The 13,718-nt window shown below is 40.8% G+C and overlaps 2 protein-coding genes across 2 annotated transcripts in view; both read right to left on the bottom strand.

Annotated features, from left to right (window-relative positions):
* LOC109485064 (arginine and glutamate-rich protein 1-B-like) overlaps positions 1 to 2,276 on the bottom strand; it is a 5,826-nt gene extending 3,550 nt beyond the window's left edge. Inside the window, exons 1-2 of the mRNA XM_019788492.1 lie at positions 1,750 to 2,276; positions 627 to 852 (exon numbers count right to left, since the gene is read on the bottom strand). Coding sequence (XP_019644051.1) covers positions 627 to 852; positions 1,750 to 2,087 — 564 coding nt within the window. The 5' untranslated portion in view covers positions 2,088 to 2,276. The remainder of the gene's footprint in view (positions 1 to 626; positions 853 to 1,749) is intronic.
* Positions 2,277 to 3,473: 1,197 nt separating this feature from the next.
* The window catches only part of LOC109485062 (dynein heavy chain 2, axonemal-like), a 48,123-nt gene continuing 37,878 nt past the window's right edge, over positions 3,474 to 13,718 (bottom strand). Inside the window, exons 64-79 of the mRNA XM_019788490.1 lie at positions 13,275 to 13,419; positions 12,525 to 12,724; positions 12,039 to 12,165; positions 10,970 to 11,055; positions 10,431 to 10,531; positions 9,778 to 9,983; positions 9,254 to 9,379; positions 8,602 to 8,793; positions 8,216 to 8,407; positions 7,524 to 7,708; positions 6,991 to 7,216; positions 6,421 to 6,534; positions 5,865 to 6,017; positions 4,994 to 5,245; positions 4,065 to 4,215; positions 3,474 to 3,642 (exon numbers count right to left, since the gene is read on the bottom strand). Coding sequence (XP_019644049.1) covers positions 3,488 to 3,642; positions 4,065 to 4,215; positions 4,994 to 5,245; positions 5,865 to 6,017; positions 6,421 to 6,534; positions 6,991 to 7,216; positions 7,524 to 7,708; positions 8,216 to 8,407; positions 8,602 to 8,793; positions 9,254 to 9,379; positions 9,778 to 9,983; positions 10,431 to 10,531; positions 10,970 to 11,055; positions 12,039 to 12,165; positions 12,525 to 12,724; positions 13,275 to 13,419 — 2,611 coding nt within the window. The 3' untranslated portion in view covers positions 3,474 to 3,487. The remainder of the gene's footprint in view (positions 3,643 to 4,064; positions 4,216 to 4,993; positions 5,246 to 5,864; positions 6,018 to 6,420; positions 6,535 to 6,990; positions 7,217 to 7,523; positions 7,709 to 8,215; positions 8,408 to 8,601; positions 8,794 to 9,253; positions 9,380 to 9,777; positions 9,984 to 10,430; positions 10,532 to 10,969; positions 11,056 to 12,038; positions 12,166 to 12,524; positions 12,725 to 13,274; positions 13,420 to 13,718) is intronic.

Genomic DNA, 13,718 nt, shown 5'->3' with positions numbered 1-13,718 from the left:
GGGTATTTTGTTAAATTAATTTAAAGGGAGCCCCAAAACTGGTTCATTTTGAGCCCCACTACATGAAAGTTTCTTAATACGAGTTGCAATAGTCTGTTCATCTTTACATGGAGTTCTATTGCATCCCGTATTGCTGGTATTTCCCGTTTTGCTGTGGTCAGGAGATTTTCAGTTTTCCACCATGACAAATCTTTCTTGGGAGAGAGCAGTAAAGAGAAGACAAAGAAGGAGAGGGGGAGGCAAGCAATACTACTAACTCACACTTATCACACCTTTTACACATCAAGTAAAAGTTACTGCCACTGAGAAATAAAAATACCCCTTACATACATTTTCCCAGCAAAAAATAACCATTCATTTCTGTGTATATTTGTCCGTTGAATAGCATTACTTGCACATCATGCATAATGAAGGTGTTTTCTTTATGTAGACTACATGCTACGACTATGGTATTCAGGAAATGTAGACAACAGCAACCTATCATACCAGTCTAGTGTCTCTCATACCAACTGGCCAGGGAAGGGAGATCAGAATAACAAGAGAGGAAGCATGACCAGCAAACAAAATTGGTAAAGATTTGTCATGGTGGATAATAGGGGGACAAACACACCAAAACTTTCCAGTACCTCTTTCAGTCTCTGTGCTTCCAACTCAGCATTCCTTTGACGTTCCATCTCTTCGAGCATCTGCTGTTCCATGATTTTTTTGGCTTCTTCCACGCGCCGGAGCACCTCGCGTTCGATCTCGTCTTTCCGCTTTTCTAGCTCCTCTTCTACGCGCTTTGCAACCATCTCCTCCACTCTCTTGGCTACCTCTTCTTCAACAAGCCTGGCCTCGATTTCTTGTTGCCGTCTGCAAAAAAGGTTGGAAGGAAACAGTCAACTCAGAGCAAAAAATATGGCCATGATGACAATACTCTCTTGCCAGCCTTTTCTTCAGTTGTCAGTACTCCATTGTATAACATTCAGATTTATTGATCCATACTATGAAAATGAAGTGTAAACAACTTACCTTACAAGTACTTCACAAGAATGTGAAATTTAAGTCGACCGAGAAAAATACTTGAGACTGGCTTCTTGAGATTGGCACCCCAAATTATGTGTCAAAGCAAATTTTCGTCAGACAGCACTAAAAACTGACTGTTTTAAACAATACACTGGCTGCCATATCATAATTTATCCAGTAGCAATGATAACGTTTGTACTTTGCTCCCGGTTGACAGAGTTGATAAAAATAAAGTTGCCCCTCGGGGCCCCCAATATTTCTTATCCCAAGACTAATGTCGTAATGATTTCTTTCCTGTTAAAGATTTGTGGCTCAAATCGACTTATATCTCATTTTCCTGAAGTCCAAAAATCGATAACTGATGCAGGAAATAGCAACAAAATCGGATTATCGTGCTATCAGCAGCACATCGGTGAAATCGGTGAAATGATTACAGATAATTTTTACAGCTGGGCGTACGTTTATGTATTTTTTTCTTCAACCTTGAAAGGTATACATCACTAACATCAGTATGCATCTGCATGCACTGATATGTGGTTTTTCCTCAACATTACAACACAAACAGCACAACAAAATACTGGAACACTGGCAAGGCTCTGTCGGTTGGTATGCTTTCGAAAAAATTCTATACAAAATCGAACATAACATCAGATCTAAAAGGTTTTTTTTTTCGCAACCACACCCCACTGTACTCAAATACAGTAACCTATCGATAGACAATTATGATAAAAGACTGATGGTTACATTTTCCTCTGCCGTTCTAACTCGGCCAGTCTTTCTTCTTCCTCCTTTCTTCTGCGTTCCTCGGATGGCGTCCGCCGCTTGATGATCCGACCAAAGATGTCCACCCTCTCGTCCGGGCTCGAACTCCGCGACCGCCGCGGAACGGGCGATCTGGAGCGGACCCGGGACGGCCGCTTGCTCCCGCGGTGTGAGTCCCTCTCCCGTTCGCGCCTCTCCCGTGAGCGGGATCTGTGTTTTCTGTCCTTCGATCGGGACCGGTCGCGGCTTCGCCTCTTGTGTTTGGAGTGCTTCTTGTGCTTGGAGCCAGGGGTCCCGCTGCGACTCCGCGAACGCGGCATTTTCGCGACTTTCTCCTCGAATCTTCCCGTGGTGGTTCCTCAAAATACAACGATTTACGTTTGGATGACAAGATGTGGTAATCTGATCGAATGATACGATCGTATTTGCGGATTTTTACGTGGAGATTTTTACGTGGAAAATTCCTTACGTCCGCAAAAATGGCGACCTTTCTTCTTCGCTCTCCGCCTACGTCACGGAAAATTTAGGATCTATCCCAGCTACCATTGCGCATGACCTCACGGTCACATCGGACTATACCATAATCGATTCGAGAAAGGGAGGTTTCTTGCTAGAATATATATATGATGCATTTTGATTGAATCAGTGCTTCATAATGAGAAATAATGAGCTAAGACGCGATCTTGCAATTACATATCGTCACGCCTTTTTTCAATTAAGGAAGGGCATAGTGCTTTGCCTTTTATAGCGATAGAAGTGATGACTAGAAGTCTTATTTGTAATCATGATTCCCAAGGGAGTGTTGAAATAACAGGTGGTTACTTTTTAATAACTCGCCTAAAAGGAACCGCGTTCTGTGTCTTCTATGAAGTCTAACATGTGGTCTTGATCTAGCCAAATCATGCTAATTCCATGAACAAAAGAAATCAGACAACTATTTCAAATGAGACATCAAGCCTTTTATGTAGAATAAACTCTCCAGTGATTTATTTTCTTCATCAAAATACTACATTCATATTATTTTTGACAAATCAGAAATATACAGAAAATAGAGCTTGTCTTGGTGACGAAAATAACTTTGTGCGCAATATACACAATATCATAACATCAGATGAGAAAGTGGAAATGTACAACTGCTGCAAACATTAATTCTCGAAAGGTCTGAGGTTCTATAAAAATCCATTGTGACACAAACTACTGTTACATAGAGTTCATAGATTCATCTGCATTCTGAAATTCTGTTTCACTCTAGACTCAAAAGCTGTTCACCATTTTTCAAGTTTTTCAAGTAACATGCTGTTGCATAGTTTAATTCCTAAGGCACGCCTGGTAACTTTTTAATTGACAGTATACAGTGACATAGATAGTGATACCACACCATGTTGTTTAAAACATTGTTTTGACGACACAATACTTGACACGAAAGAACATGTCAGTTTTAAAACATTAGGTTCATAACCCACCAACAATTAATGCATACTTTCAATAATACCATGGAGTTAGAATCTCCTTCTAACTCCATGATAATACAGATCCCAAACAAAATTCCCACAAAATGCTTCAAGCAAATAAAAAAACACTTTAATTCAGTCAAACTTGGCAGTTTCTCTTCAAAACTTCCACAAAGAAACAAAACCAAAGTGAAAGTGTTCAAATTCAGCTTCATGTTGCTTTGAATGCATCATTCTAAACAATTCCTATTTTTGTAACGAGTCTGAAACTAGTGGTCCAAACTCATGAGAAGTGCAGATCCTCTCTTGACCCAGTGGTCTGACGGCATGGCTCCAGTCTTCAGGTCCACAGCAACAACGAAGGACGCCCGCCCGGTGGCACCAGCACGGTTGGGGAAGTAGTAACACGGGCATGAATAGATACCTGCAAGAACGTGGAACAACCTCAAGTTAGCTTAGTCACTGTGTGACATGCAACTAAAAGGGACAGTCAGATACTTTTTTCTTCAAATATCATTCTCATCACTTGCATAGAAAACAAATAATCAAAGGACATGTACATCTACAACTAGATGAACTGGAAAAAATAGATATATAAGAAAAAAAAAATCAGACCACTACATGTATAAGCTGTTTATGCTTTTGCATTGATTATTTTATCTGATGTCAATTTACTAAAGAATTGCAAACCATTTCCTTTCATTAGATTTTAAATCAGAGAAGGTTTTCTCACTTTTCCTGGTCTTCTTTTTTCATTAAATTTCAAAACATTGAAGGTTTTTCTTACCTTCTGTTGCTCTTATTTTAATTCTCATCATATTTCAAAACATAGAATTTTTTTTTTACCTTTGCTGCTCTTCTTTTTGTTCTCCACAGGTTTGAAGTGGATGGTTGGGATGGAACAGACCAGCTGCATGGGGTCAGCCTCAATCAGACACGCGTTCTTCTTGTCCCAGCCAGCTCCCTCCAGGAACAGACCTTTCACCCACACACCATCCTGTACACAACATCAACATTATATCAACATAGGAAAATACAAGCTGTGTCATTGAAGAGTGTTACCTTCAAGTCTAGATTGTTTAATGACAAGAGCAACTGTGTTGATGTTTGAATCTGCCCTTTAGGACAAGTAGATCATCAGATGTAGCAGAGATTGGTTGTAGATGGAAAGAGTTCACAATGGTTGACAATAGACCATCCACACAGAAGCAAACATACCTGTCCTTGGTGCTAAATGCCATCCACACAGAAGCAAACATTTATTTATTAAGATTTACCACATTTGTGGAAGGATTGACATAACAGGTGACTATCACCTTTTCAAAGATGTCAACCCCGAGACCAGACTGTAAGGTTTGAACCACCCACACCGGGAAGGTCCCCTACTCTTTTCGATAAGTGCGGTGGGTTCTTTAACGTGCGTGGGGTGTGGCTCTCCCAAACACGGGACCTCCATTTAACGTCCTATCCGAGGGACGTCCCTAGCCGAAGCTAAGTACTCATTTTCACCTGAGTGAAGTGAAGTGAGGAAAGTCGTGTAAAGTACCTTTCCCAACATACCTGTCCTTGGTGCTAAATGCCATCCACACGCAGGCAAACACACCTATTCTTGGTCTAAACACCATCTACACACAGATAAATATACCTGTCCTTGGTGCTGAAGACCATCCAGACCAGAGACAATGGAAAACAATTCATTATGACATCTAGTGACTGAGATGTGACACAAAGACTGAGATGTGACACAAAGATGTCACAATGAATGTGTCAAGTACCTTTGGAGCCCCCGTGATGTTGTTGTCATCCACAGTTGACACCACAAACTCCCAGGACAGGGAGTCGACCGACACACTGTTCTGCCTCGCTGACGTCTGCAGGACGGCGGTGAGGAAGCCGGTGGGGAAGGTGAAGCCGGCCATCCAGAAGATGACAGGCGGGTGGGCCGTCTCCGCCCACTTGGCAAACTGTTCCACCCTCTGGATCAGGTCTCGGGTCCACGCTGCCAGAGGCTTCATGGAGGGGTAGGCCTGAAGAGAAGATTGAAATGTTATGTCTTAGTTGTTTGATTCGTTATATGTAACATTCTTCAGATATTTTTGCACAGGTTCTGTGCAGATATTTCATGTTATTTAAACACTGGAGTACAGGCTCATGTACATGACCAAATAAATGTAATGTTACAGGGACGCCAAAAAACAGTTACTCAAGCAACTGGATATGATTTTGAAAACGTCAGACGTTTCAGCTAGTATCCACTAGCTTTCGTCAGTGACTGAGAGACCAGAGGGGAAAACAGGTTTATAAGCACAACCTATTGATTGATATGCAAATAAAGTGAAGACAAATTTTTTTACAGGGAACTGAATTTCTAAAATTCAAAAGTTGACAAAACAGGTGTCTAAATAATGATTTCTTTATGATGATGAAGACATAAAAGGCTAAGATACAAATTATGAAGACAAGGCCATAAAAATAAAACTCTGTACTATTACATTGCTAATAGGAATACAACAAAAAGTTATGAAAAGGAAAATTAGGCTGATATCTTTGGATTACTTGTTGAATATTTTACTCAATGCATGTCAAACTCATAGTACGGATGTCAATATTACTGTTAGATGATGAAATGTCCTGTGGATTACTTACAAATTCCCACATCGGCGGCACAGTGGCAGCAAAGATGCAGTTGAAGGTCTCTTCAAGGTCGCTGGACATCACCACAATGCCCTTGATTCCCTTCTCAAGTTCAACCAGAGACTTACGCATGACCTCCAACAGGGCATTGTACCGTTGGATTTCCTGAAACAGAAATTGGTTTACTTTCTTAGCATTTTAATTCTCACATAAATACTAGTAGTAGGCAAGTGAATACTATTGTTGAACTTTACTATACAGACTTGGATTTAACTATTGTTTACTATATATATCCAAGAACTGTATCACTAGACTCTGAGTCATTTCATTTCCCTTTTAATATTGTGTTATGTCATATACTTAAATATTCTGTAAGGGCCCATACAGCTGCTGATGAATAGTACAGACAAACCTGTATTCCATTTAATATTATGTTATTGACGTTTAACATTAAAATCACCACCAGTCTTCAGGCATAAAATAATGCTTTTCAGACTTTGTCTGTTTCATAAGATAGATGTCTGGTTTGATTCATCTACATCTGCGTGAGGAGGTTTGAAAGCCCTACCTGTAGCAGGACGACGTTGAGAGGTGAGTTGTCTCCATCCAGGATCTTGGCTGTGCCCTCATAGTCGATGTTCTCTGGAACCTTCTGAAGAACATCAGCTGCAAGCTGGAGAACCTACAGGAGTAGACAAGAATGGGATTCTGTCATACATCTGAGGACTTCTATGTTCAGAATCAGGAACTCAGAATAATGCAACATTCAGGCATAATTCATATGGCATCATTAGCCTGGTTACCAGTCCTACATCCTCTCCTCACTATTTGTGGAGGGGGTGTAGGACTCGGCAGCTATAATAGGTCTGGTAACCAGGCTATAGCATCATCCCTAAAAGTTACCAAGCTATAACAACACCTGGAGTTAGATGTGCAATGGTTAGGTGGCACAGATTGTTTGATAGCCCGAGAAGCAGGACCTGGTATGTTACTACACTGAAGGATGGTCATGTACTGAATAGACAATACAGAATGATGAAGATCTCCATTTTTGGAACATAAAGAAAGAAACAGCTTTTGTTTTTGTAGTGTATTTCAGCCCACATATCATACCACAAATTTCACATGAATTCCTTACCTTGTCTTCTTTGCTCTCTCCCTTTCCAGCAGCAGACACTTGTGGCACCAGTGACAGCAGAGTTTCAAACAGTGTGCGTGTCTCTGTGATCTGGCTGGCAATGTCAGCGTTTGGATGCTGTCCAAAAGCCTCGGGGTGGTCCACACCAGGTAACATGCTGATGTACTCCTTGTAGGTCTGCAGAGGGCCGTCCTTAGGGATGTAGTAAGTGGGAAGGCTGGACAACCTGGCAGCAAAGCGCAAGATTCAGATTTTATTTCTGATGACATAGCAGGTACACAAATAAATCTGAAATGCATCATTGATCACAAAGCCACCGTTAAAATTCAAGTATATACTTCATAATACAATTTTTTTTCCGAAATAACATTTGGAAACTACAGATGGAGTGTTAAAATTATATGCGTAAATACGACCTCATATGAGACGTTCTGTGGAAGTGCTATGCACAATACATTACAGGATTCGTGCAGGTGCTTGGAAAATACATAGTGCTGATTAAGTGCTAAAATATGTTAAAGACAAAGACTGACTTGTAGAATGGAGCGGACACGGCGTCGTCTTTGAAGAAGTCCATGATGTAGGTCATGAGTAGCCTGCGGTCCCAGTCGTCGGTGATGTGGCCTCCGTAGTTCACTCCTGCGATCAGGTACTTCAGGGCATCCCACGGAGTCTCATCATACTCATCCAGGTAGATACTCAGCAGATTCTCAGACACCTAAAATATGTGACAAGACTTTAATTAGTAGGCTTGCTAACATAGTGATATATGGCATGGTAATGTCTACATCGATAGCAGTTAGTGAGTGAGTGTGAACAAATCTATTTCAGATGGTTCATAATTACCATTATGGTAAATGCAACTTCTTTGACAAAAATTCAAAAATTAGAAAAAATATCAATTTGTTTCCACTCAAACACATGTTAAAGGATTGCTGTTGTTAACTTTACACAAACCACTGGCACTGTCCATGGTACTGAAACCACATGGTCAATGTGAAGACTGTTGAGAATACTAGTAGTCCATGACATACTGTACTTTAATCTTTTCTTCAGGATATTTCAAGACTTTAAATATTCATTACAGACTGTAAATAAGAAAAAAGAAGTCTGTTTTTGCCATTCCAGAACTAGTAAACAAAATGTAGATGGCTGCAGTGCATATGCATAAAAAGTAAGGCTAGCTGACTCAAAGGTTCAATACAATGCTGTACGTAGATCTCACCTCAAAGTCAGAGTCGTTGAAGCCATAGATGATGTTCCAGCCCAGCTGAAGGAACTTGCGGCGCTCCAGGAGGATGGAGTGGAAGAAGCAGAGCCCAAACAGCAGCTTCTTGTACTTGTCCTGCTTGTGGCAGCGAGAAAACTGCTGCTCTGTGATCAGGTTGTACAGACGCTTCATGTTGGCCTTCAGACCCTGGAGAAAGGATAGAAGCAAAAATTTCAGTAAAATAGTCCCATGCCTGGCATTTTAATGTTATCTTAGTCTGTATCGACAGAGCAATATTCATATGACCCATTTATCATGCCTTTTGTGTTTGGAGAAGAAACTGAGAAAAAACAATAATACGTTTTCCTTCGGTAAACAAAACAAAAAAGTGTTCCTCGTACCTTTGGAGGTTCGGTGGTCATCTTGATGCCGGCCTGCAGGATGGAGATGGGGAAGTCAGGATGCGGGCTGGAGCTGAGCCACAGGCGGAAGTCAGGGTGGGGCTCCTCAATCTGCAGCTGTTCCACCAGCTTGTCCAGCTGCGGCATCCAGCTGAGCGACAGGTGGCAGTTGGCCAGGAACACCCAGTTGCCCTGGACAGGGGATGGGTGATTATATGTCATGTACATGTATTTTAATCTAATGTGGTTGAGGGCTGCATACTTGTGCACTTTGCAAATAAATTTACTGTTTCAATTGTTTGGAGTCAGTCCTTGAACTTCGCACTAAACCAAGAGCCTCCTGTGATGTGTTAAATGAGTGCAAGATAACAGATTATTGACGTACATAGTACATGTTGTGTACTTGCATAACACTAAAAATCCTGTGAAAGCAACTTAGCTGTGGTAAAGGACAGTACCGGTATTGGCTGCAACTCCTTGATACAGCTATATATGTAACATGGCTGATTTAACTCATTACCAAACAAATTATCCAAGAAAGGCAAAAGTAATCTATTGGGTATATCAAGCTTTATAATTGAAAGAAAATAGGAGAAAATATGCTATACGTACAATGTAGTTTAAGCAATACGGCTTTGGAAGTGAAGTTTACCTCTCTGACTCCTTCCTTGATCATCCTGGTAGCGATGGGAGCCTGTCCCTGACCCAGAGACAGGGCATGGAACCTGCTGGCCATGCCAGACTGTTCAGCCAGCTGGAGAAGGCTGCTGGTCGGGTCCTGAAAACAACATCCAAAATCATCAGATATGTGGAACTGACATCTTTTACACAGCTGTATTCCCTCAGTAGTATATGTATATAACTGTCCTTGGTGCTAAATGTCATCCACACACAGGTAAATGTACCTGTCCTTGGTGCTGAACACTATCAACATATAAACAAATATTCCTGTCCTTGGTACTGAACACCATCCACACACAAGTAAACACACCTGTCCTTGGTGCTGAACACCATCATACATGGGCAAACACACCTGTCCTTGGTGCCATCCACACATATGCAAACAGGCCATACACAACACACATGCACAGTTCCACACAAAGTGCAAGGTTAGGTTGTATCTGACTCCACGAAGCAAAAGGTACCAAGAAAAACAACAGCCCAAACAGAACCCACCACTCCAGGGGAAAGCACAAAGATGAGGGGAGTCTTGGTGGTGGAGTCGTCCACCACTGCTTTCATGTCCAGAACAGGCGGCTCCACGAACTTGGACCCCAGGTTGTTCACAATGAACGAGGTCACGCAGAAGGAGACGCGGTCGGGACGGAGGGAGCGGACGATCAACATACGCTGCAACTCATTACAGGCATTGTCCCATTCACCTGTAGGGAAACAGTGCAAGTAGAGTCAAATAATCCATTCAACATCATCATCATATGACAGAAATAAATGAAAAATGTACTATTTATTATTGCTTCCCAGCTTCACCTATCCCTTTTTCAGTGCTACAAATTTCCATCTCTCTTTGACCTGCTTATCTTGTGAGATAGGGGGTTTTGTGCTCACTCCTAGCACAAATTTTGACCATAAATATGGAGAACATATTGAAGCCTTTGATAAAACTAATATTCAATAAGACTTTTAGCTGGAACCAAAGCTTGGTGGTACACATGTAATGCATTTGATGTTAATTACTAGGCACTGTTCATGAACCTTGGGTGTGTTATAGTTAAGGGCTGTTACACTTGACTCATTTGATACAGATATAGATGCCAACATCCATATCCATTTGCCTACTATACACATGAAGAAGTCTGTGCCACGTTTACCAGGTAGTGGTGACCTCTCAGGCTCGGAGGCTGTGTACCAGATGTGCCAGTCACGTGGGTACTGCTCAAAGGACGTCATGATCCCATGGAAGTTGGTGAGTCTGTAAGGAATGAAGTAACTCATGATTACTTTTATTAGCTATGGACCAAGCACAAGAAGAATAGACAATATAAAAAACACCCAAGCCCCATATGGCCCAGTCCATTGCTTATTACATGTACTAGGTTGGAAAAGAACACTTTTGTTAATATGAATGAACTTTATTGCTCGACAAATGTACATGGTACAATGTGTGGCAGTAAGACAACAATACTACAAAACTAAAGTATCTGATAATCTCAGAGTTCTTACAGTAACTGCAAACTACTATTGATACAATATATTACTTACAATATGGTCATACTAGTATACTGATAATTTCGTCTCACTTATGGAAGACAAGCAATGTCAAATATTCTCCTTTTCCTTGACATGATAAGGAGCATTTAAATATTAAATCTATGCTTTTATATGATAAGAAATGAGGAATCCAACTGACTTGTCGAGTTCAGTGATGTTGTCCCAGGAAGAGTCCACTAGCCAGGTTGTGCAGGGGTTGTCCATCTGGTCAGCACGGTCCATCACCTGCACACACACAATGACTTTCAGTTATTGATTCAAACTTCATGGCAGCTTTGACTCACTGTTGAAGGTTTACATCATTATCAATCTTAATCAGATTCTGTATAACACCCTTTGGAGTGGGACAACAGCTTTGCAAGCATTTGGATTCGTTACAGAATAAGAGAAAAGAGTCATGCTAACTTGACCTGTGCTCTATTTACATAATACATTTTTGTTTTAACTGAAGGCTGGCGAATGATTGATTAGTAAGGGAGTGAAAAATAAAAGTTGCCTAGTTGAAATTGTGGATGTTTTCAAAAGGAAAATTATAGGAAAGAATGATTTGCACAATCAGGACCAAAAAAGTAAATGATGACTACATTGAGACCATCTAAATCATGGTTACCGGTAGTTGAAGTGACACCTGTGTTCACTCGGGCACTTAAGTGTTCACCTATATGTTCACACCTGTTTTTTTCACACCTGTGTGTTCACACCAGTCCTGTGTATTCAGACCTATGTATTCACACCTGTGTGTTCACCTGAACACCAACATGTACATCTTACCATGCTCCTCCTTCTGTACTTGGACCTATTCCTTTTAATGACCTTTATAAGCATGTGTTGACAGAGGGAAAGGAAGTATGGATGAACAGTCACATTTTAGTACTTCATTGCAGTTCTAAAGCAGTAAGCATTAGCTAATCATTAGGCAAAACTGTGCATAACAGTATCTATTTTAGACTCATTTTCAAACTGTTGAGGGAAGTCTTTTGATGTGGATGGAAAAGGCGATTGACACTAAAGTTCACATTAGCCTGGTTACCAAACCTATTATAGCTCCCGAGTCCTACATCCTATTTGCGGAGAGGATGTAGGACTCAGGAGCTATAATAGGTTTGGTAACCAAGCTAAGTTCACATATCTTGAATGGCACTTCATACAATGGACTTAGCCCTTATTTTCAGCAACTGCACATAAGAAAACAGTACAATATTACTGACCACTCCGCCCCTGAGGAAGAAGTTGTACTCGTCCATGTTGAGTTTTCCAGCATTCTCCAGGATCTTGGCGCACATCTGGAAGGAGAAGAGCAGCTTGTGCCGCTCAAACAAACCTCGACACGTGTACCTGAAAAAAAAAGTAGCACAGTTAAAAAAAGTTTAACTTTAATCTAGCAAAATGTACTAATCAGAAGAATATAACCTATAAGAAAGTAGAAGTAAAGGTTTTCAAGATCTGCTCTTTCACCAAAAGGTACACGTATCCATTACCATCAATCACAGAATTTAGATTATTTTGTTAAGTCCAAAACTGATCTTGAAGAGATTCATTTGACTGGTCTTACTATGAGTACAATATCATCTGTACTTGGTTATGGTGGGGAGAAGGGTCAAAGTTTTTTTACTACTCGTCTGGAACAGGTCAATGCTGAAACTACAATAATGAATCTCTGCACTACAACAATAGTGAATAGCATCTCCTCTCACCTGTAGACTGCGTATGTGTGGTACTCGTTCAGGTTGTTGATTCGCTCCTCCAGTTTGGGACTGCGCTGACTCTTGTCAATGGAGATGATGAAGAGATCGATGTAGGCGTCCAGGGAGAACTGGTACATGGGGTCGATACGGCCCATGTCGTTCAGCACAAAGAACAGGATCGACGCTCGGGTGGAACATGGCCTGTAACCCTGCGGATAAAATATTTCATATGTTAGCCATTTGGTAATATGGTAAAAATGGAATAGTTTGTATATTAGGTTTTATTTGATAAAGATTCAGAAAAGATAGATATTTTTTTTGCTTCAAGGATACCATAAATAATGATGTCAAAAGAATGATTTGGACTGATAGAGTTGTTACGGTTTTTGAAACAATAAGAACCAACAGTTCAAGGCTTCAATGTCTGATTGCAGAATTCTTTTCGAAAATCTAAAGCTACTACTAGCTGTTAATAGTTGAAACTTGGCTGACTGAAACATTCAAGTTGGATGTGAAAATACCAATTTGAAAGTTCCTGCAATATTTGGCTAAAAATCAACTGAATATGGTCAAGAGGCATTGCTGAAGGTTAGACATGATCCAGGCAATGAGATACACTTTCTTGTCAATAAAACTGTACAGTTACTCAATCAACTGCAGTGGTTAAATTTTGAAAATACATTGATTAAAATCTATCCAGGTGCTTGAGTAACTGTTACAGTTTTCTTGTGTGAAGGTTGAGAGAGTTTTCGATCGCACCTCTCTGGCCGCGTCGATCTTGATCTCCGTCTGTTCGCTGATCTGCAGCTGTTCTCCGACCTCTGCTGACGTGACCTTGGAGGACTGCAGGGTGTTGACCAGCTGTTCATCGTCCAGGAGGGAGCCCTGAGCCTCATTCAGCAGTCTGGAATGGTAGAATCAATGTTAGAGTACAGGCTCAATGGCCCATAGCATACAGAAACATAACATGACAGAAACACATCTAAAAAAAACATCAAAGTATGTACAGATAAATGTGGCTAAGCTGTCCTGCCGCAAGGACAGAAACCCTCATTCCCTAAGTTTAGTCTATTTCATCATCATTTGTTTTCTGGTATGATTACTGCTCTATCTACTAGGTGTACTATGTATTGTGCAAACATATGTGTATAGATCCAGTAGGACTTTAAATGATGGAATCTGTACCTTTTCCCTCATGAGCTC

The sequence above is a fragment of the Branchiostoma belcheri genome, unplaced genomic scaffold (assembly GCF_001625305.1).
Source record: "Branchiostoma belcheri isolate BF01 breed outbred unplaced genomic scaffold, Haploidv18h27 scaffold72, whole genome shotgun sequence".
In the NCBI taxonomy this organism is placed as follows: Eukaryota; Metazoa; Chordata; class Leptocardii; order Amphioxiformes; family Branchiostomatidae; genus Branchiostoma; species Branchiostoma belcheri.
Note: the sequence above shows the minus strand (reverse complement) of the source record. Positions and strands in the feature narration are given on the sequence as shown.